Raw genomic sequence first — 18886 nt, forward strand, 5'->3', positions numbered from 1 at the left:
ATATACAGACATTCAGTAGCATGTTATATATTACTTAAGACAGTTCACTCTACAGTCTTATTAATTAACTCCTTTAATTTTCATTTGATATTATTTTTCTAGATTGATTCCCTTACAGGCCTTGGAGTAGTTAAAGTAGAATGTGGATCACAATTTTCTGTGGCCCTTACCAAATCTGGAGCTGTGTATACATGGCAAGTATTCTGTATTTGTTATTTTGGCAGTGTTAGATGTCATCTTGACTGTAACAATTATCAGTGTTACACTTCCTTCACTGTTTTGACCTTCTCTTTCAAAATTTTTTTGAGTTCCTGAGTTTTGATTAGTAATAAAATCTCCCACTTTGGGGTGCATTTTCTAGTGCCATGAATGAAAAATCCAAGTATTTTCTCTTGGAAACCTAAGTACAGGGTTATCATTCCAGACACTGACCACTGCAAGATGCAGAACTTCCAAGGAGGCAGTAGGATTATAAGCATGAAATGTCATGCAGAGCAGAAGGTGATAGCATAAATAACATTCTCATGTGTTATCAACATTGTGTCTAGCTTGTGGCTGTAGTCTGAGAATTTGATTTTAGAAATCATTGTTTTAATCTTCCTTACACCATTCCAAATTTTGTAGTTTAAACTGCTAGGCTGAGATGTTTAACAAGACTTATCAAAATACCTTCCCACCTTCTCTCAGCAGCCTTGTTTGTATGACATTTAGGTATCCTTAAATTGTATGAAGTTCCATACAGTTCTCTGAGATTAGTAAATACACTATGTTAGCCATGAATGCTTCTAATACTTGACTCCTTTAAGAGTTAAAAATAAAGACCACCCTCTGGAAAAGTGATAAAAAGAAGTACCCAGACTAAGGAGGAACATTGTATTGGAGATGTGAGAATGTGTACTGAGTCAGCAGACTCACATCCATACAAAGTAGTGATGATTCATATTGAATGCTTGCAGAATATTTTGGTATTTGACTTTATAAGTACATCTGCAAGTCAAATGTCAGACATAGCCTGTCTGTACATTTTTTCCACAGTTAAACCACAGTTTTTAAGTGTTTACTTCTCCTTGCAGGGGCAAGGGAGATTATCATCGCTTGGGCCATGGATCTGATGACCACGTTAGAAGACCACGACAAGTGCAGGGGCTGCAAGGAAAGAAAGTTATTGCAATTGCTACAGGGTCTTTGCACTGTGTTTGCTGCACTGAAGATGGTATAAAAATCAAATAATTTACTTAGTTCTTAGCACTGAATGTGAAAAGATTTAATCTGTCTTTTAGTCAAGTGTTGGTAGGTTGTCCTTGCTAAAAATGCTGGTTCTCTGTGTGCATGGACATATTTTGTATTTGCAAATGTTGCATATTTCTTGAGCATCAAGCATGACATTGATTTAAATTGATCACATAAAACTAAATTAATGAAAATTAAAGAATTCAAGTTGCATAAGCACTGATGAGCAAAGAAGAATATAGAGCTCTAAAGGTGATTACAGAATGGTCAAGCAGTAGCATTAACCATTGACTTGGCTATTTTTTTTTGGCAGGGTCTTGTGAGTTTGAAGTGTTTAACTTGCTAAATGAAGCACTGCACAAACAATATTGCTTCTTACATTGCAGGCTGAGACAGTGAAAGTTCTTTGTAGCAGATTCACTCCCACAATTAACAAGTCTGCACAGTAACTGTGTGTTTTTTAGGTGCTAGTGAAATACAGATGGTGAAAATGAATGTGAGCAATGAATATAGCTGCAGAAAATGAATGCTCAGGAATGAGGTTGTTACTTGAAAAGTATTTTCCAATTATCTTGCAACAGCAAGCACCTATTTTAATATTTTGTGTAGTAATACAGCTTATTATAGGATTTCTTGTCTTATACAAAATACTAAGCCTTTAAAATTTTTTTTTCATGTTGGCTTTCCTTTTGCTATGAAACTGTCAAATGCAGGCTGTTCCTGATGTTCTGTTACAGAGTATGGTGCACTACCATCTCCTGTTCTGGAGCAGAACTTCTAGTTATACAAACTGTGAGGAAAGAAATGCATGTTATGCTAGCTGCTCTATAGAGACTGTGGGCCTGACTTTGTCAATTAAGATATATCTGCATTAGATTCTGGATTTCAGGATGGCCATTAGTCACAGAAATCTTGTTTACAGCCCAAGGCCTTATCTGGTTAATTAATTGATAATTTTGTAAAAAGGTTGTTTATTAACCTCAGGATAATGAATTATTTTTATTGGTTTAGGGGAAGTGTATACATGGGGAGATAATGATGAAGGGCAGCTTGGAGATGGAACAACTAATGCCATCCAAAGGCCACGGCTGGTTGCAGCACTTCAGGGGAAAAAGATCAACAGAGTAGCCTGTGGCTCAGCACATACTTTAGCTTGGTCAACCAGTAAACCTGCTAATGCTGGCAAGCTGCCTACACAGGTAATGTTTTTGTCTTATTGAATTTAGATTTTAAACATACTTAGTGTGCTTATTTCTGACCTTTCAGTAGATGTATTTCCTTTCCAAATCCCTGCATAAGCTCAGTGTGCTTTTCTTTGACTTCAAGTTAGAGCCAGTTACTTTCACTTCTGTATTTCCAAAGGATTCCATTTTTCTGAGCTGAAAAAGCCTCTTCATTCAGTTTTTAATCCAAATGTGGAACAGTAACTCAGTTTGAAAATTGGCAGGAATTTAATTCTGCCTTGCAGCTATGAAAATGTTATAACTCCCTTCCAAGGGAGTTTTTTGAATATTCTGTATTTCAGCTATGCCTGGAAGTAGTAATGACAGGATGTAAAATGTATTTGTTTATGGATAAATTGTAAAATATGGAACAGCACTTGTATTCTAGCTGTCATATAATAATTAGTACAGTTTAGAGGGATACCATTCCTATCTTTTATAAACAACTGAACTCTGTGTATGAAGTTTTGACTGTGTGAATAAGCAAATTTCTGAATTTCTAGTACAAGTTTACCTGCAAAAAGGGATTGTTGTTCTGTTGAATACAATAAAGTGTGTATAATAATTCTAATTTACATTTGGATGTCATTGCCTTATCATAGGTTCCTATGGAGTACAATCACCTTCAGGAAATTCCCATCATTTCATTAAGAAACAGGCTTCTGCTCCTGCATCACATTTCAGAACTCTTCTGTCCTTGCATTCCAATGTTTGATCTTGAAGGAAGACTTGATGAAACTGGTCAAGGACCCTCAGTTGGGTTTGACACATTACGGGGAATTCTGATATCACAGGGAAAGGTATTTAATCAAAATGTTTCTAAGGGAGAGATTTGTAACCATAACAGAGAAGTGCTGCTTAAGTTGTTTCTGAAGAAAAAAGAGCTGTTTATCTCAATTTGTTCTGTAAGTTGTGTATCAAATATTTGCAACCTGATGATGGAAACTTCCTTCTTTTTCTTCTTTCTACAGTGTTTTTTTCAGTTCTTTGTCATAGTACTTTTGTGTGTTGATCTTGAAAATAACTTTATGCTATAAATCTTCAGTTTGTATTATAGCTGAGTTCTTCAGGTGATATACTAGTTAATGCAGAGCTCTATGCAGGTACAGACTTGTTTTAGAGTGAGCTAAAAATGAAAATAGAATACCTAGGAGTTCAATCTCAAGTGGTAGTAAAAGGGGGTTTTTGGAGTTAAGTCAGTCAGGAAAAAATGTAGATAACTGTAATGCTTTAAATTTGCAGCACTTACTCAAAACTTAAGATATAATAAGCCATGAAAACATGATTTGCCTTCAGTATAATCACCAGTTTTGGGATCTGAATTTTCTCACTGTCACAGTGATTTGCCTAACTGAAGAAGAAAATGTTATACAAACAGGCAGGATCTGCTGGGAGTAATCTTTGAAAAGAGAATTAAGTTTCCCACTGCAGTGCTATTCTGTGTCCTTAAATAAGACAACATGGCCTGTAACTAGACTTCTTAGTATCTGTTGTCTCAGGGTCTCTTTCTCCAGACTCCAGTAAAATTGTGTAGTAGAACAGCCAAGCTGTGTACATGCTTCACAGACCAAGGGAAGTCATCAAAACCTAAACTAGAGAGGAAATCCTTGCTGTTCCATTCATGAGGCTTTTACTTGTTAATGCTATTAATTCTGAGTCCTTACATATGCAGTGTTACATATAAGAATGTGTGTGCAGGAGGCACATTCAGCCTTATTTACTTGAGTCTGCAGAATAGTTACAGAAAGGCTTCAGACATAAGATAAAATGGGATATCAAGCATAAGTACATCAGAAGCATTCATGAGGCATCAGAGATTGTGATGCCATATTCATAGCTAGGCATTTAAATCAAGCTTACCTTCAGAGATTCTAAAGACTTCAAAATCTGCTTAATCTTGCTTGAGTTATATCCAAATATTTAGTGAGAGAGGCTGAGATATTTGAATTAGCTTTTAAGAAAAAATTATCTGTTTATTTATTACTTTCCATAGCAAGATGATCTCATCTTTGGGTTTTTTGGTTGTCATTCTCTGATGTTAATTACCCTCTATATACTTACATTTTTCTGGTATAAACTAATTTATACTTGTACTCAGCAGTACATTGGTTGCTTAATAATTGGATATGGGTGCAGTACAACCTTTCAAGCCATGATTTTAAGTGATGCAGATGGGGCTTTCTTTACTCTTTTAGTATCCCCACTCTTTCAGATATGAAACATTAACACAAATAACATGATCATTGACTTACATCTTGCACCTTCATATTTTGGTGCTTTTTTACTTCCTGTGTTGAACTATGTATTTATCTGCAAAACAGATGCAGGGTTCTTACTTGATTTCAGTTTTGCCATTATCTGGTTTTTTTTGTTGTTTGTTTGTTTGTTTTTAGGAGGCAGCTTTCAGAAAAGTTGTGCAGGCTACTATGGTGAGAGATCGTCAGCATGGGCCAGTTGTGGAGCTCAACAGGATACAGGTATCTTCAGCTGAAATTCTGATTCTGTCTCTGTGTGTTTAGCCCACAGTGCTGTGTTGGTCAAAGCCCTTCCTTTGTTTCAGCTGTTAGGTATCTGAATGCTAGAGAGTTGAATTTTTATCAGAAAATCAAACAATGAAGAAATGAATGCAGTTTCAGGGCTGTTTCTATTCTTTTCAGTATGTTTTTATCCATGTTGGGGAGAGGGTGATACTTGCTGAAATGTTAAGTGAATGATTTAGACTCTTATGTAGCAAAGTTATGTCCTGTTTTATAAAAGACTGCTTTTACAGAACTCACTACATTAGATAGTTTGAGAGTAGTGATTCTGATGCTTTTCTTACCTTTCCAAATGCTCAGCTGAATGAAGGGGGGAAAAAAAGGCAAGGAAGGAAAGCTCTTGAATATAATTAAAACTCAGGATGATAATCTCTTGTCCTTTGCTGGTCATCACATGTAGTCATATTGATTGCAGAAGTCTTTGATACAAAAAGGCTTTTTTCTTTATAACTGATGTTAGAAAATGTAATGTTGTGCCTAAGGCCAGATATGCCTTTTTTCCATAGATGCTTCTATAACACACAATAGTCAAACACTGTTTTCATTTAAATGGACTGCAGCCTGATCTTAGTCCTCATGCATTTCTTTCCTGTTGTGGTGGGTTCTAGTTTTTTTTTTTTCATAATATTGCAAAAACATTGCCATTTGTGAGGTTAGAGTGGAGAAATAGTGAAAATTTAAACTTGATATTTTCTGTTAGAAAATTCAGAAATACAGGAAAAAAGTCCAGAAATATGTCCTGTTTTTGCTGGACCCCATTTCTACTTCTTGGCAATTTTCTGTGGGTATTTAAAATTTCTAGTGCTAATGTTCTGTGACTGTGCTGTTCTAGTTTATTAGAATCATGGAAGTGCTAAGTTTTTAGTTACTGTTTTGCTTCCTGTGTCCAACTGTATTATTTGGAAAACTGAAGAGAGTAGCAAAGATTTTTATTTTTTTTTTTTTAAGTGTGTGTTCAGAAAGTCCAATAAATATTGCTGGTATTTTAAGCAGGAGACTAGTGATAACTAGGTTTTGGGACAGTTTTCTAGTTTTCCTCTTTCATTAATTGATATAGCTTTCTCTTGTATTTCAGTTTGTAATTTAGGTCTGTCTTGAACCCTGGAAAAGAAATTGGCAGCTTCCCTTTTTCATAGCTTCTGGAGGAAATAAAATATTGGTGTAACTAACTCTGTCAATTTACCCAAGTGAAAACTGAAAAAGGTCATGTTTGTAATGTGGCCTGATTACACAGTACCAAATGTGGCTTACAATTTCTTGAGTAAGCTTTTGCTCAGAATGAAAATGTGGATTCTGAGACTGTTTGATCCTTTATAATACTTAATTGAAGAGTCAAGGCTGCTTTATGTAGTCTCAAAAAAGCTAAATGTCAGAATTAAAAATTCTCATGTTATTTGCAGTTGTAAGTTAAAGTTCAGCTGGACTTTAAGACCCTTGGCTTTCAGAAGACTCTTCTTGCAGTTCTTAGATTATATGGTACAGTCAGTTCAGTTTGTCTTCCTTGGTATAAAGAAAACAGATGAGTTTTTATTTTAAGCTTGTTTTCCAGGTATTAACTTGTCTTTTGCAATTCTTCCTCAGCATCCCTTGCTGTTTAGTGGTTTTTTTGGAAGTACCAGAACTGAACATAACAGCAGTGTAAACCCAAGCAAAGCAACACTCCTTGTCCTGGTGCCCATTGTTACAGGGACCAGATCCTTTAGAGTAGCTCACATTGATCTTACAGACTTCTTGGCCCTAGGCCCTTTCTGTTGGGAACCTTGTAATGGGGGAACATGGTTTTTTTTTCTTCTCAGGGTGTGTGAAAAACAATGTGATGGTTGTACTGTAACTCAACTAAGTGCCAGCATGGTGTTTCCATAGCATAAAATGGAGTGTAGATGTTTTATGCTTTGAGCTGTAGCATGAAGTCAATCTTGGGTGCACAGAAACAGTATGGGATGGAGGACTGCATAGGACAGAAGAAACTTTGCATTCAGGTTTATCAATACTATTTTTTGGGTATAGTCAGTAAGTAAAATGTTCCAAAACAGTACCTGGGCTTTGTTCTGGAAACATGTAATATAAATGGTCAAAAACTAAGCCAGAAGTGAACTAAAAGTTAACTGACTAGACAGGGTTCTAGTGCTCAGGTTTAATTACTGACCCTCTTACTTGCAGATCAGATTTTCCTAGTGTTTGTTGTAGTGTAGTTCATGCAATGTCAAATGGACAGTGTGTTTTAACCTCTACTCTTCATCTTTTTAGACTCTTACTTATTCTGTAGCATTTAAATTTAAGCATAGAAAACTGAAACTCAGGGTACAAATGTGGGAACTGTGTGCTTTTTAGAATTGTTACAGTGATAATTCTCTACCTCTTCTTTTGTGACTTATCTTTGAATTGTGTTTGTTTCCTTCATAGATCATCTTAATAGTATATATTTCTCTTTTTTAGTTGATTCCAACTTAGAAGCTGTCATCTTTTGTAAACCTTTTTTGTTAGTGTCTGAGTGCATGGCTTTATTTACTAGATTTCTCCCAGCTTCTGGGAGAGAGTTTTGGGTTGAAGAGAGTCTCATAGGATGGCCAGTATTATTCAAGCTGCTTAAGAGTAATGCAAAGTTTCTCAATTAAAAACTTATTGGGCGTACAAATTTTTCCATTGAATTAAAATCCATTGAATTAAAACCAGCTTGTGTTGATAGAGAATGTCTTACACATGAGGAGGATCTGGGTTTCACAGCCTTTCATTAAAACCTGAAAGAAATCTGGTGGTTGTTCTGATGTCCAGAGCCATCAGAAATACACAGCATGAGACCAGCTGGATTTTTGAGATGCACTGTAGCTTGTAGTGTGACTAAATATTGTGGGATAAGTTTTGGCACTTTCTGAATGGACAGTCTCATGGATATTGGTGATCTGTGTGCATGTAGGAGTCCATTTGCAGTCAGGACAGGTTGAGAGGAAAAATTGCAGGACACCAAGTGGGAAAAAAATGCCTTGTGTTTCTTCAGCTCTCTGCTCACTTTCCATGTCTTTCTATACTGGTGAAATACTTCTTGTATTCTTGCCTTCTTTGTGAATCTCTTGCAGCAAAATCCATGGGAATTTACTTGCATGCCAATCTTAAGGATCTCCATCAAATATTAAAGTAGACTTTTCTGTAGGTGCCTAAGAACACATTACTTGTTTATCTGTATGCATATGTATTTGGATAGTATTCACTCATTTTTAGAGGTTCCTAGTAAGTATCATAGATGCATGTTTAGTCATTACTGTTAATGAATGTAAGAATAACACGTGTTAAGTTTTCTGGCCAACAGCACTGAGAAATCTATCCTGTGTGAAAAACATACCCAGATTTGTCAATTGAATCTATGAGAAGAGATAGGATGAATTAACTAAATGGAAATCAGAAAAACTGAATTAGCCAAGTCATCTGCTGCTTCTTTAGAAACAAGAGAAGTCTTTGTCGTCAGACTTCATCTTTGCTGTCCCTCTGTCTTTCCATTTTCCTTTAAAGATGAATGACTATAGTGCTGGTCAGTGACAGATGAACAAAGAAGGCTTGGAAGTTAAAGATAAGGTGTTGGTGGTTGGGGGAACTGAAAATTCTTTGTTTATCTGCACAGTGATGCCAATTGAAATAGGTTCTTACAGTGACCTTTGTAATGTGCTTACTCAATAGGTCAAACGTTCCAGGAGTAAAGGAGGACTGGCTGGACCTGATGGTACCAAGTCAGTGTTTGGACAGATGTGTGCTAAAATGAGTTCCTTTAGCCCTGATAGCCTTCTGCTTCCTCATCGTGTTTGGAAAGTCAAGTTTGTTGGTATGAAAAATCTCAACACTCCACCCCTTCCTACTTTGCACTTAACTTTGCAGTTTTCTTGGGATTTACTCTTTTGGAGAATCTGAGGGAAGGAGGAAGGGGATCCATCAAAACAATGTGTGTGTGTGTGGGGCAGAGGAAGGTGCTTAAAATGTTTGGAAGTAAAAAACCTTTTAAAATTATTTTATAAAACCTCTCAAGATTACTGAAAGCATGTCTGTAATTCTCATCAGGTTCTGGGACAGCTCTTCTGCTTACAACACACGTTCTGCAAAAGCTAAACCTAATTTTTCAGCTGTCTGAATTGGCAAATAATCAAATAATCCAGGCTAGCTAGTGTTACTAGTAGAGTTGTTTTTACTATTCACCTGTGACTCTGAGCTTTTTAATGAAAATTATTTTAGATTGAAGAACCATTCTATCTATTGTATATGGGCTAAATAAAACATACCTACTTCAAAATGACACTTCTGAAAAAGCAACACTATTCCTTTTCTGTTTCTGTTGTATCTTATTTTGATTAGCATATGGCACAAAATATTTTTTGCACTCAGTTAAAATAATATTTTTGGCATTGTGATATGTCATGTAATCTAAATAATAAGTTTTGCAAGGAACTGGAAACATCCAAATGCAGACTTCTAGGGTTTTTATTTGAAGGGACATAGCAAAATTTTAGGGACATAGTAAAGTTTTACTTGCTCTATTATCCCCAGAGAGGAAACACAGTTTGCTTCAATACTTCAGTTATTTGAAAGAATATTTAATTTTGAGCCTTTTTTCTTCTCCAAGGTGAATCTGTGGATGATTGTGGTGGAGGTTATAGTGAATCAATTGCAGAAATGTGTGAAGAACTTCAGAACGGGCTGACCCCTTTGTTAATTGTGACACCAAATGGAAGAGATGAATCTGGAGCAAACAGAGATTGTTTCCTGTTAAATCCTGCTGCCAAGTCACTCCTGCATATGAACATGTTTCGCTTTCTTGGTAATTTCTTAGCAACTTTGTGACATTCTTTGTGCTTTATGTGTAGTCAGAAAATTGGGAATCTAACCAATGAACAATGTTTAAATTTACAGGTGTACTTTTGGGTATTGCTATCCGGACTGGCAGCCCTCTGAGCCTCAACCTGGCTGAGCCAGTGTGGAAACAGCTTGCAGGAATGAACCTAACAATTGCTGATCTCAGTGAGGTGAGAAGGTTAAGTTCCTACATAGGATATACTTACAAAAAACAAGCAGACTCTAACATTAACTTCTCAAGTGATTGGTCTCCCTGGTTTTTAGTATTTTGAGCCACTACACAAGGATAATTTGTACTGACTGTTAAAATTGTAAATTTAAGTTGTTCAAGAGTAGTTAAATAATCTATTTGAGTTCTAGAGCATTCTCAAATCTTCTCATGGGTTTGGCTAGACAGTCTTTGTGGTTCAATCTCAGTAGACCTTTCTGTAGCTGTTACTTCTGTTGTGCCACGATGCCATAACTGATTTGAGGGCACGTGCCTGCAATGCTTTGAGGTAAAAGAAAGTGAGTTTAAGCTGTTACTAGTTTGTGCTCACATACTGAATTTTACAAGCTTTCAGTTCCTGTTTACTGAGCTCAGTAAATGTGGGGTAAGACTTAGGTCTTTGCTATGAAGAAAAGTTCCTTTGTTGTCAAGTGGAAATGTACTTCCTATAAAAGCTTTGAGTTGTTTGCTTGTCAGGGGCTTCCCTTTGTACCAAACCTAGTGCTGGTAGGGATGATTATGCTTTAAATCCATTTTCTTCTATGATGCAATTTCTTGGCAAATGCCCTCCAAAAAGATTGAAGTCTAGAATATGTGCACTGTCCCACATCCAACATAATGAAATTTTATGGGAAGTACTAAGCCATTTTATGGCTTTAAATTCAAGTTAGATGAATTGTGGTTAGACATTGGTCAAAGCTTTTGGTAGGTGACACATGGTGCACTGCTTTTGGTATGCAAGAGATGCTGTTGTATACTGTTAGTAAACTGGCTTTAACTTGACTTTCTTACTTTCAAAGGTTGATAAAGATTTTATTCCTGGGCTTATGTACATACGAGACAATGAAGCAACTTCAGAAGAATTTGAAGCTATGAGCCTCCCATTCACTGTGCCTAATGCAAGTGGTCAAGATATTCAGTTGAGTTCCAAGTACACCCATATTACACTGGATAACAGAGCAGAATATGTGAGGCTGGCAATAAACTACAGGTTTGTTGAATAAATAATTAAAATTACTGATATGAATAAACATTTTATTTTTGAAAATATATATCAGCTTTTAAACAATATGCTACTTTAGCCCGTTATATACAGGTATTTTAATATTTTCATGTGATTTCACATGTGATATCTGATTTCACTGTAGTAGAAAGTAAGAAGAAGAAAGGAGAAAAGAAGAAAAATCTTAAGCCTAATTTTTAGGAAGCAAAATAAATGAGCAGGTGTGTCTCTAGTTTTTCCTGAGAGTTTTGGCAGCCAGTTTTACTGGTAGAGAAATGTGCTGTGCATCTAATTCTTCCTGTGGCCAAAGTAATAGGCTTAATGTTAGTGAAGAGAGCTTAGATCTAGGACTGCTGCACTCAGACCTTTTCATATCATCAGGTGCACTCAAGGGCAGCATCAGCTGAATTCTCTCTGCAAGTTGGAATTTAAAAACCAAAATGTTCATTCCTTGGGTAGGACACCGATGCAGGGCCATGGGTGCCACAAGCTGAACACTGCACAGAGATCAGTGGGAAATAACTGCTGTGTTTGAGAGGACTGGCCTTTGGTTGCTTAGCTGGCCAGCTAGCTAATCTACATGAGTGCATCTCAGAAACAATCACAAGCATCTTGTACTTGAAGCAGTGGGCCTAGTGCCTACTGAAATATGTAAATTTAGGTAATTTTGATAAGAACATGGTTCAGGCTTGTTTTATATTCAATATTCCTCTTCTTTAGAGAGTGCTTGAGCAAGACTGTACCATCACAGTCTTGCATACTTGCTTATTAGTTTGTAGTTATAGTGTTTGCCAGCAATTATGAATTACAGCTTTAGTTTTTCTTCTTTTTTTTTCCCCACTGTAAGTGATTATGAGTCAATACTTAGACCTGTTTCTCACAGTAAAGATAGAGGTTTCATTTGGAGCTGATATTCCTTTGCTCTCTTGCCGGTTCTGGCTGTCCTCAGAGGACATGAACATTTCTAAAGCATTTTACAGTTAAAAGGCCTTGTGAAGAAACATTTAAAGGTTTAGTGTCAAATTTTTTAAACTCTATGAAACTTCTGAGAGGGAAAACTAACACCTGAATAGAATCCATGTGGAAAAGTGATTCCAAAAGACCAAACTTGTCCTGACATCTTTGTTTATTTTGGTGATAACTAGATTGAGCACAAGAGATGTGTCTCTGCTCTGGAAGGCTCTGTAAAACATCTCAGAAATTACTTGACAGGGGAAAGAAATAAGCCAGACACAAATTGTGTGTGGCATCAGAAGCCAAAAATGTTACTCATCTATGCTTGTCTTAAAAATTTAAAAAACCTACTCAGACATTCTGTTTTAATTCAGACACTTTTTTTTGGATATACCATAACATCTGTTTAGTGCTGAGAGTGTTTGAAATTAGAGTTTGAAGATACAGCCACTTTTTTTCCAAGAGCATATTGTTTCCAAATGGAATATTGGTTTGTTTTTTGCCAGCCTGGCTCATGAAAAATACTGGAAATAAAATATCTAAAACACTGGAAGATATTTCCTCCATATTGAGCTTGCTGTGCAATAGGAATTTGTGTAGAAAGTCAAGTAGTTTGTAATAAGTGTTTGTTAATGTTCTTTGGTATGTAGATGGACATTTGAGAAGAACGGTTAAAGTTGCTTTGATAACACAGTAACTGCTGTAAATAATTGCTAGAAGTGACATTCACAGAAGCTCTGAAAATGTTTCTTTACAGGCTTCATGAATTTGATGAACAGGTTGCAGCAGTTCGTGAGGGGATGGCCCGTGTTGTTCCAGTTCCTCTACTTTCACTCTTTACAGGATATGAACTGGAAACTATGGTATCAATGTCTACTTTTTTACACTTGTCAGATTAACTTGGAGTGGTATTATTCATTCATTTGTTTTACTAATACAAACTCCACATTAAATGCTGTTTACAATGATTGCTGTATAGTTGAAAGCATCAGTTCAAGGAAAGACCAGAAAATGTTTAATTGTCCTCTTGGTATTAGCAAAATTATTTTGACATAGCTGAGAAGTGATGTAATCAATTATTTCAGGAAGAAACAAACAAGCAAAACCCAAAAAAAATCAAAAACCTGATCTCATGAGTGATCTAGAAAGTAAATTGGAGTTACTTGTCCTAAATTCAGGAGTATGAAAAAAAAATCATTACTGTCGCCTGATGGGAAGTTCTGTATTTAATATTATTGTACTAGGAGACTATGCACAGCATTTCAAAGGTCTGAATGCCCAGTTTGTCAGTGTAAAAGCTGATCACATATTTTAAAGGAAGGGAGGGAACAAATCACATGTAATTGAGTTGATTTTACTTGTGTAGCCTATCACTGTGTTTTATTTTTCAGGTGTGTGGAAGCCCAGATATTCCACTTCATCTCCTGAAATCTGTAGCAACTTACAAAGGCATTGAACCAACTGCATCCTTGATACAGTGGTTCTGGGAAGTGATGGAGTCCTTCTCCAACACTGAACGGTCTCTCTTCCTGCGTTTTGTGTGGGGCAGAACAAGGCTGCCCAGGACTATTGCAGACTTCAGGGGGAGGGACTTTGTTATTCAGGTAAGGTGTGTGGGAGGGGAAAGTTAGGGGCATCTTAAAAAGCTGGTAGTGGAGAAGTAGCAGTGTGATATAACAAAAGCCTGATTTAATTAAACTGTTCTGCAGCTTTGCTTTGTAGATTCAACAGTGCAGCACTTGAATGATGTCAATGATAGTTATATAATGTATAGAACTATTCTTCTCTCTTGCCTTGGACAAGTGGCTTTTTTCCTTTAATTTCCCAGCCATTTGTTTCTGTGAAGTTTGATCGTTTTCCACTGTCAGACAGCTTTTTTTTGCTGGCATTTAATTGAGTTTACCTAATAAGTAATAGCATCTTTTTTAGATTGCTCCTAATGACGTTTTTGTAATCAAAGGAGCTCATACATGTCTGTCTTTATTAATTTAGGGGAGGGAAAAGGGATTTGGCCTCTTCACTGTTCTTTTAAGAAACTACAGCATCAGAATCAAAACTATAACAAGCTGTTAAAATAAATTTGATAATACTTATTTGTGTTTTGGACAGTGAAGCAAAACTAAAAAAAATGTAATCCTTTTTTTTTTTTTATTTTATTTTTTATTTTGTTAACAGGTATTGGATAAATACAATCCTCCAGACCACTTCCTTCCTGAATCATACACGTGCTTCTTCCTCCTGAAGCTGCCCAGGTATTCCTGTAAGCAGGTGCTGGAGGAAAAGCTGAAGTATGCCATTCACTTCTGCAAGTCCATCGACACCGACGACTATGCGCGCATAGCGCTGAGCGGGGAGCCGGCGGCTGATGACAGCAGTGATGACTCTGATAATGAGGATGCAGATTCTTTTGCTTCAGATTCTACACAGGACTACTTAACAGGCCATTGAGAAGTAGTACAAGGAATAGTTGTTAAAAGCACTGAGGCAAAATGCCAAAATGACAATGAAGCCAAGGAGAGTTTAGGTTTCAGAATAGAGGCTGTATAGTCAGAGGGATGATAATCTTCTGAACGTGGGGAAAGTGTGTTTGCTACTCACAGTAGGATATAAGGATTACAGCTTAGTCCATCAGCTTAAAATAAATGGCACAGTATATGGGCATTTAACATTTATTTTAAGAGCTGAAAAGGGCCCCCCATAATGCTGCACTACATTTAGAACCTTTGTGTTTACTGAAGTGTTGTAAATGTTTATATAAATATGGTAGTGCAGCATCCAAAAGGCAGCGAAACCTTTAAATTGTGGGTGCAATAGGTTTTTTCATATTAAGTGTTGTGTTCTGTGCATCTTCTTGATTGTATATTGGAAATACTGTGCAACAATGGAATAGTATTATAAATATTTCAATTAACTTTACTAGAAGTTTGTTAAAAGTTTTTGAACATTGAATAAACATTATTCCTTGAAATTCTTCTATAGATAATTAAAAATGGCCAATAGTTTCACCTCCACCCCTGGTTTGTATATTTTAGCTTATGCATTATTTATCTCCAATTTGATACCTTTCTGTGAACAGCATCATAATTCTTATCATGGAAAGTGTACTGTATATAATTGGTGCCATGTAAATGCAAAAAGTTATAATTTCCCTCTAAATAAAAGTTCTGCCACGTTAAGAACCAAGGATGTGTTTTTTCATGGTAATGCAGCTTGGACACGGGATGAACATTGAAACAGCTCTGCGAAGAAATGTTTCTGCAGCTTACAGCTTTTGACCAAACTGCTCCACCAATAGTAGGTGTATTGCCAGAGAGATTTTGTGAGCTACACAATAAACTTGAGCAAGTCCAGATAATATGTTAATTGTAGTGATTAAGTGTACCTTGTGTATGCAGTTGGCATAAGGCTGCTGTTGAATAAATAGTGACATTATTCTTGGACATTTGGGAAAAAAAACTGAGGAAGTGTAAGGGAGAGATGTCATGAAGTACCTGAACATGAAGAGAAGAGTCTGATGACACTCATATTACACCATATTATGACAAATTTTAGTCATCTTGCTAGGCCTGGTCATGACACACTGGCACAGGACATGTTGATCGTGACCCACTCCTGACCACGTAGTTTATGTACTAGTTCTTCAAAATAGAAGAATGTGCCAAAGCACTAATTTACTTTAAAATCTGTTAGTAGGTGATGTCATACCATTGCTTCTGTAATTATTAGGATAGCTATATGTGGGTATTCAGCATTTTACAATTTAACATTTTAAAATTATTAGTGGATTCATTCTTTTTAGTGTATGCATTTGACTTCTGTTCCAACTAGATTTAAATATTAACTGTGTTCGTGAACTAAGTTTTCATGAGATAAACTTGGTATTTCAGTATAGTGGTGGGACTGTTGGTAGTGAGATGTTAATAGTTTGAAATACTTTACCTTTAGAGTCCTCTGTTTAGTGCTAAAAATCTCTTGCAATAAATGCCCCTTTCTTCATCTTCTCACTGGAGGTTCCAGAAATCAGGCCCGTGCTCAGTCCTCCAAATTTTCTCTGTCTGCCGGTGTTAAATGCTGTGTTTCGGGGTCTTTAATATGCAAAACTGAAAAACCTTTAAGAAACCTCTTTTATTTTTGCTGCTGAAGTGAATTTCTCCTTAGGGTGAGGAGTGGAGCAGCAGGGCAGTGCTCATGTGGTTGTCTGCTGCCCTTCGTCATGCTAACACCGAAGCGCTGTAGGCATCCAGCTCCATCAAAGAGATTCTGTAGCCAGCTTTTCAGGAGAGGGGATGGGTGACTCATGCCCAGTCTCAGTACGAGGTCTTTCACCAAGTTCAATTGCCATTCTTGAATTTCAGGTCCTGTTTCAGAAGTGTATGGACTACTGTAACATGGACTTTGTTTTTCTTTCCTATAAGCAAGTTACAATGTCAGTTTTCTATTCAAGAAAAGCAAAAAGGAAATATGCTTAATGTAAGAAATCTGTGTGCATTGTTGCATACAGTTGCATTGAACTGTAAAAGAAGTTTATTCGGCCTCCTTTGTTGTCCCATCCTAACAGAAGCGTGGCAGGTGCCTTTTTGCAGTGTGATGCTTGTCACCTGCGGCCTGACTTACAGCATTTTGTAGATTATCAGGTTGGAAGGGGCCTCAAGGGTCATCTGTTCCAACCTTTATTGGCAAAAGCATAATTTAGACAAGACAGTTCAGCACCCTGTCCAGCTGAATCTTAGAAGTGTCCATGCTGGGGAATCTGCCACCTCCCTGGTGAGCTTATTCAGTGAAAATTTTTTCTCTTCTGTCTAATAGTAATCTCCTCAAGAATAATTTGTACCATTACCCCTTTTCCATTTCACTCCTTGTAAAAAAGGAGTCTTTGTCTTCTTTGTAAGCACCCTTTACATACCAAAACATCTTGATAAGGTCACCCATAAAGGTTCTTTTCTCAAGGCTGAGCAAACCCTGTTCTTACAGCCTTTCCTCACATGATGGGCCTGCCAGTCCTCTGGTCTTCTTTGTGGTCCTTCTCTAGATCCTCTGCAGCCTGTCCACGTCTTTTTGCACAGTAGGGACCAAAACAGCACAGTATTTCAGGTGTGACCTCACAAGTGTCAAGTGGGATAAAGACTATTTTATCAGTGCTGGTGATTCCATGTGGATGTAACCCAGTATCTCACTGGGTTTCTTTGCTGCAGCAGCCCACTATTCATTCATATGGAGTAGACAATGGCCACCACTTGCCATACATCCACCAAGCCAGTGCATGTGTCCCAAAAGGTGGGCAGGTGTGTTAAATGTGATTTGCCCTTCATGAATCCCTGCTCACTTTTCCCACTCATGGGCCTCATCTGACTTGTGATAGGCCCCCAGGAGGATTTGTTCATAATTTTCCCCGGGACTGAAGTAAGACTCCCTTGATCATCCTTTAAGACCTTCTTTTATGTGGGAGTCACATTGGCCTTCTTGCCACCTTCTGGGGTATCCCCTGATCTCCACAGTTCTCCAAGGTTGTGGAAAGTGCACCCATAATGTCAGCCAGCTCTCTTAAACACTCTCAGGTGGATAATGTCAGGGCCCATCAGTTTGTAGGGGTTGAGCTCCTGTAGTAATTCACACACCAGCTCTTTCTTCACTGATGGTGAGTCTATGTTTGCCTCAACCTGGATTTTTGTTTCAAAGGCCAGAGGCCCAACAGTGCTGGTAAAGACTGAGGTGAAGAAAGTGTTGAGAACTTCTGCCTTTTAAGCATTGCTAGTGACTAATTCACCTTTCCTGTTGCACAGCAAGTCCATGTTTTCCTTCTGTTTCTACTGGTTGTTTACATACCTGAATAAACCATTTTTGTGGGGTTTTTTGCATCTCTGGCCAATTGCAGTTCAAACTGAGCTTTTGTTTTTCTCACTGCATCTTTGCAAACCCTGGTACTGTCCTTGTAGTTTTCAGTGAGTATTCACCCCATTTTCCTCTATCCTGTACCCATCCAGTGTGATTCTACCGCTGTGTGAGTTGTCATACCTTGTTTCTGTTATTCCTGCGACATCATAAATTTCTGACTGGGTGCAGAGTCCCAGTTCCTTGTGTTTGTTCTCCAGACTGCATGTATTGATAGGCATATATCAAGTATTGATATACTTGAGGTTAGTCCTGAGGAACGTTTGTCCCTGCTTGAGTCTGGAGCTAGATGATCTTTAACATCTCTTCCAACTCAAACCATTCTGTGATTCTAAGAGCCAGCAAACTTAAATGAAAGCTTCACCTTTCCAGAGAATGTGGGAAAAGCAACCTCTCCAGGCAGGGGTGCCAAGGAAAAGGAGAGGAAATCTCTCTGGCAGCCAACCCCATGACTTGTTATTAGGTGAGGCTAAGACAGAACTAGTGGCTCATTCAGCCCTTAGTGATATTAAACAAACCTACCCTGCACTCTGCTACTATTAGAGGTGTCTGAGTGTTTCATATCATGCTACAATTGTAATCACACTGCTCAGCCCAGCACCAAGTGTGCCTTGCCAGCAGTGGGATGGCCCACGGGGAAATAAAAGCATCCACGAACTTTTGATCCTTGCTCAGAGTGTGCCTCTGGCAAGGACACAGACGCACATCCCAGCCCCGTTGACTGTGCCTGGATGTGCTCTGAAAGGCTCCACGCAACAGGTCATGGGATGTGGTCAGGAAGGAATGCAGATAACAACAGTACCCTTTCAGCTCTGGGCCCTGAAAGGTGGCATTCAGTGCCTGCCTGACACTCCTCCTGCTCCTGGCCAAAGCCCCTGCCTGTGCAGCTGCTCCACAGGCCAAATGCTGCCCCTCTGCCAGGCCAGGGAGCTGCTGGACATTTATACCTTGTTCAGGGGCACAGGGGCAGGACAGCAGTGATACAGGAAGGTCTACCACGGCCACTACA

At 37.8% G+C, this 18886-nt stretch overlaps 1 protein-coding gene across 5 annotated transcripts in view; it reads left to right on the forward strand.

The window, feature by feature from the left end:
- HERC2 (HECT and RLD domain containing E3 ubiquitin protein ligase 2) overlaps window positions 1-15167 on the forward strand; it is a 101326-nt gene extending 86159 nt beyond the window's left edge. For 4 of the 5 annotated variants that reach the window (XM_079310993.1, XM_079310995.1, XM_079310994.1 and 1 more), the window contains exons 82-93: window positions 103-194; window positions 1074-1213; window positions 2242-2429; window positions 3056-3253; window positions 4847-4930; window positions 8660-8801; window positions 9594-9788; window positions 9881-9993; window positions 10832-11022; window positions 12746-12851; window positions 13380-13592; window positions 14164-15167. In XM_079310993.1, coding sequence (XP_079167119.1) covers window positions 103-194; window positions 1074-1213; window positions 2242-2429; window positions 3056-3253; window positions 4847-4930; window positions 8660-8801; window positions 9594-9788; window positions 9881-9993; window positions 10832-11022; window positions 12746-12851; window positions 13380-13592; window positions 14164-14436 — 1935 coding nt within the window. In that variant the 3' untranslated portion in view covers window positions 14437-15167. Of the gene's footprint in view, window positions 1-102; window positions 195-1073; window positions 1214-2241; window positions 2430-3055; window positions 3254-4846; window positions 4931-8659; window positions 8802-9593; window positions 9789-9880; window positions 9994-10831; window positions 11023-12745; window positions 12852-13379; window positions 13593-14163 lie in introns of those variants that run through there. The other variant, XR_013774880.1, reaches the window with a different exon arrangement.
- Window positions 15168-18886: the final 3719 nt, after the last annotated feature.

Source organism: Erithacus rubecula (assembly GCF_903797595.1).
Source record: "Erithacus rubecula genome assembly, chromosome: 1".
Classification (NCBI taxonomy): Eukaryota; Metazoa; Chordata; class Aves; order Passeriformes; family Muscicapidae; genus Erithacus; species Erithacus rubecula.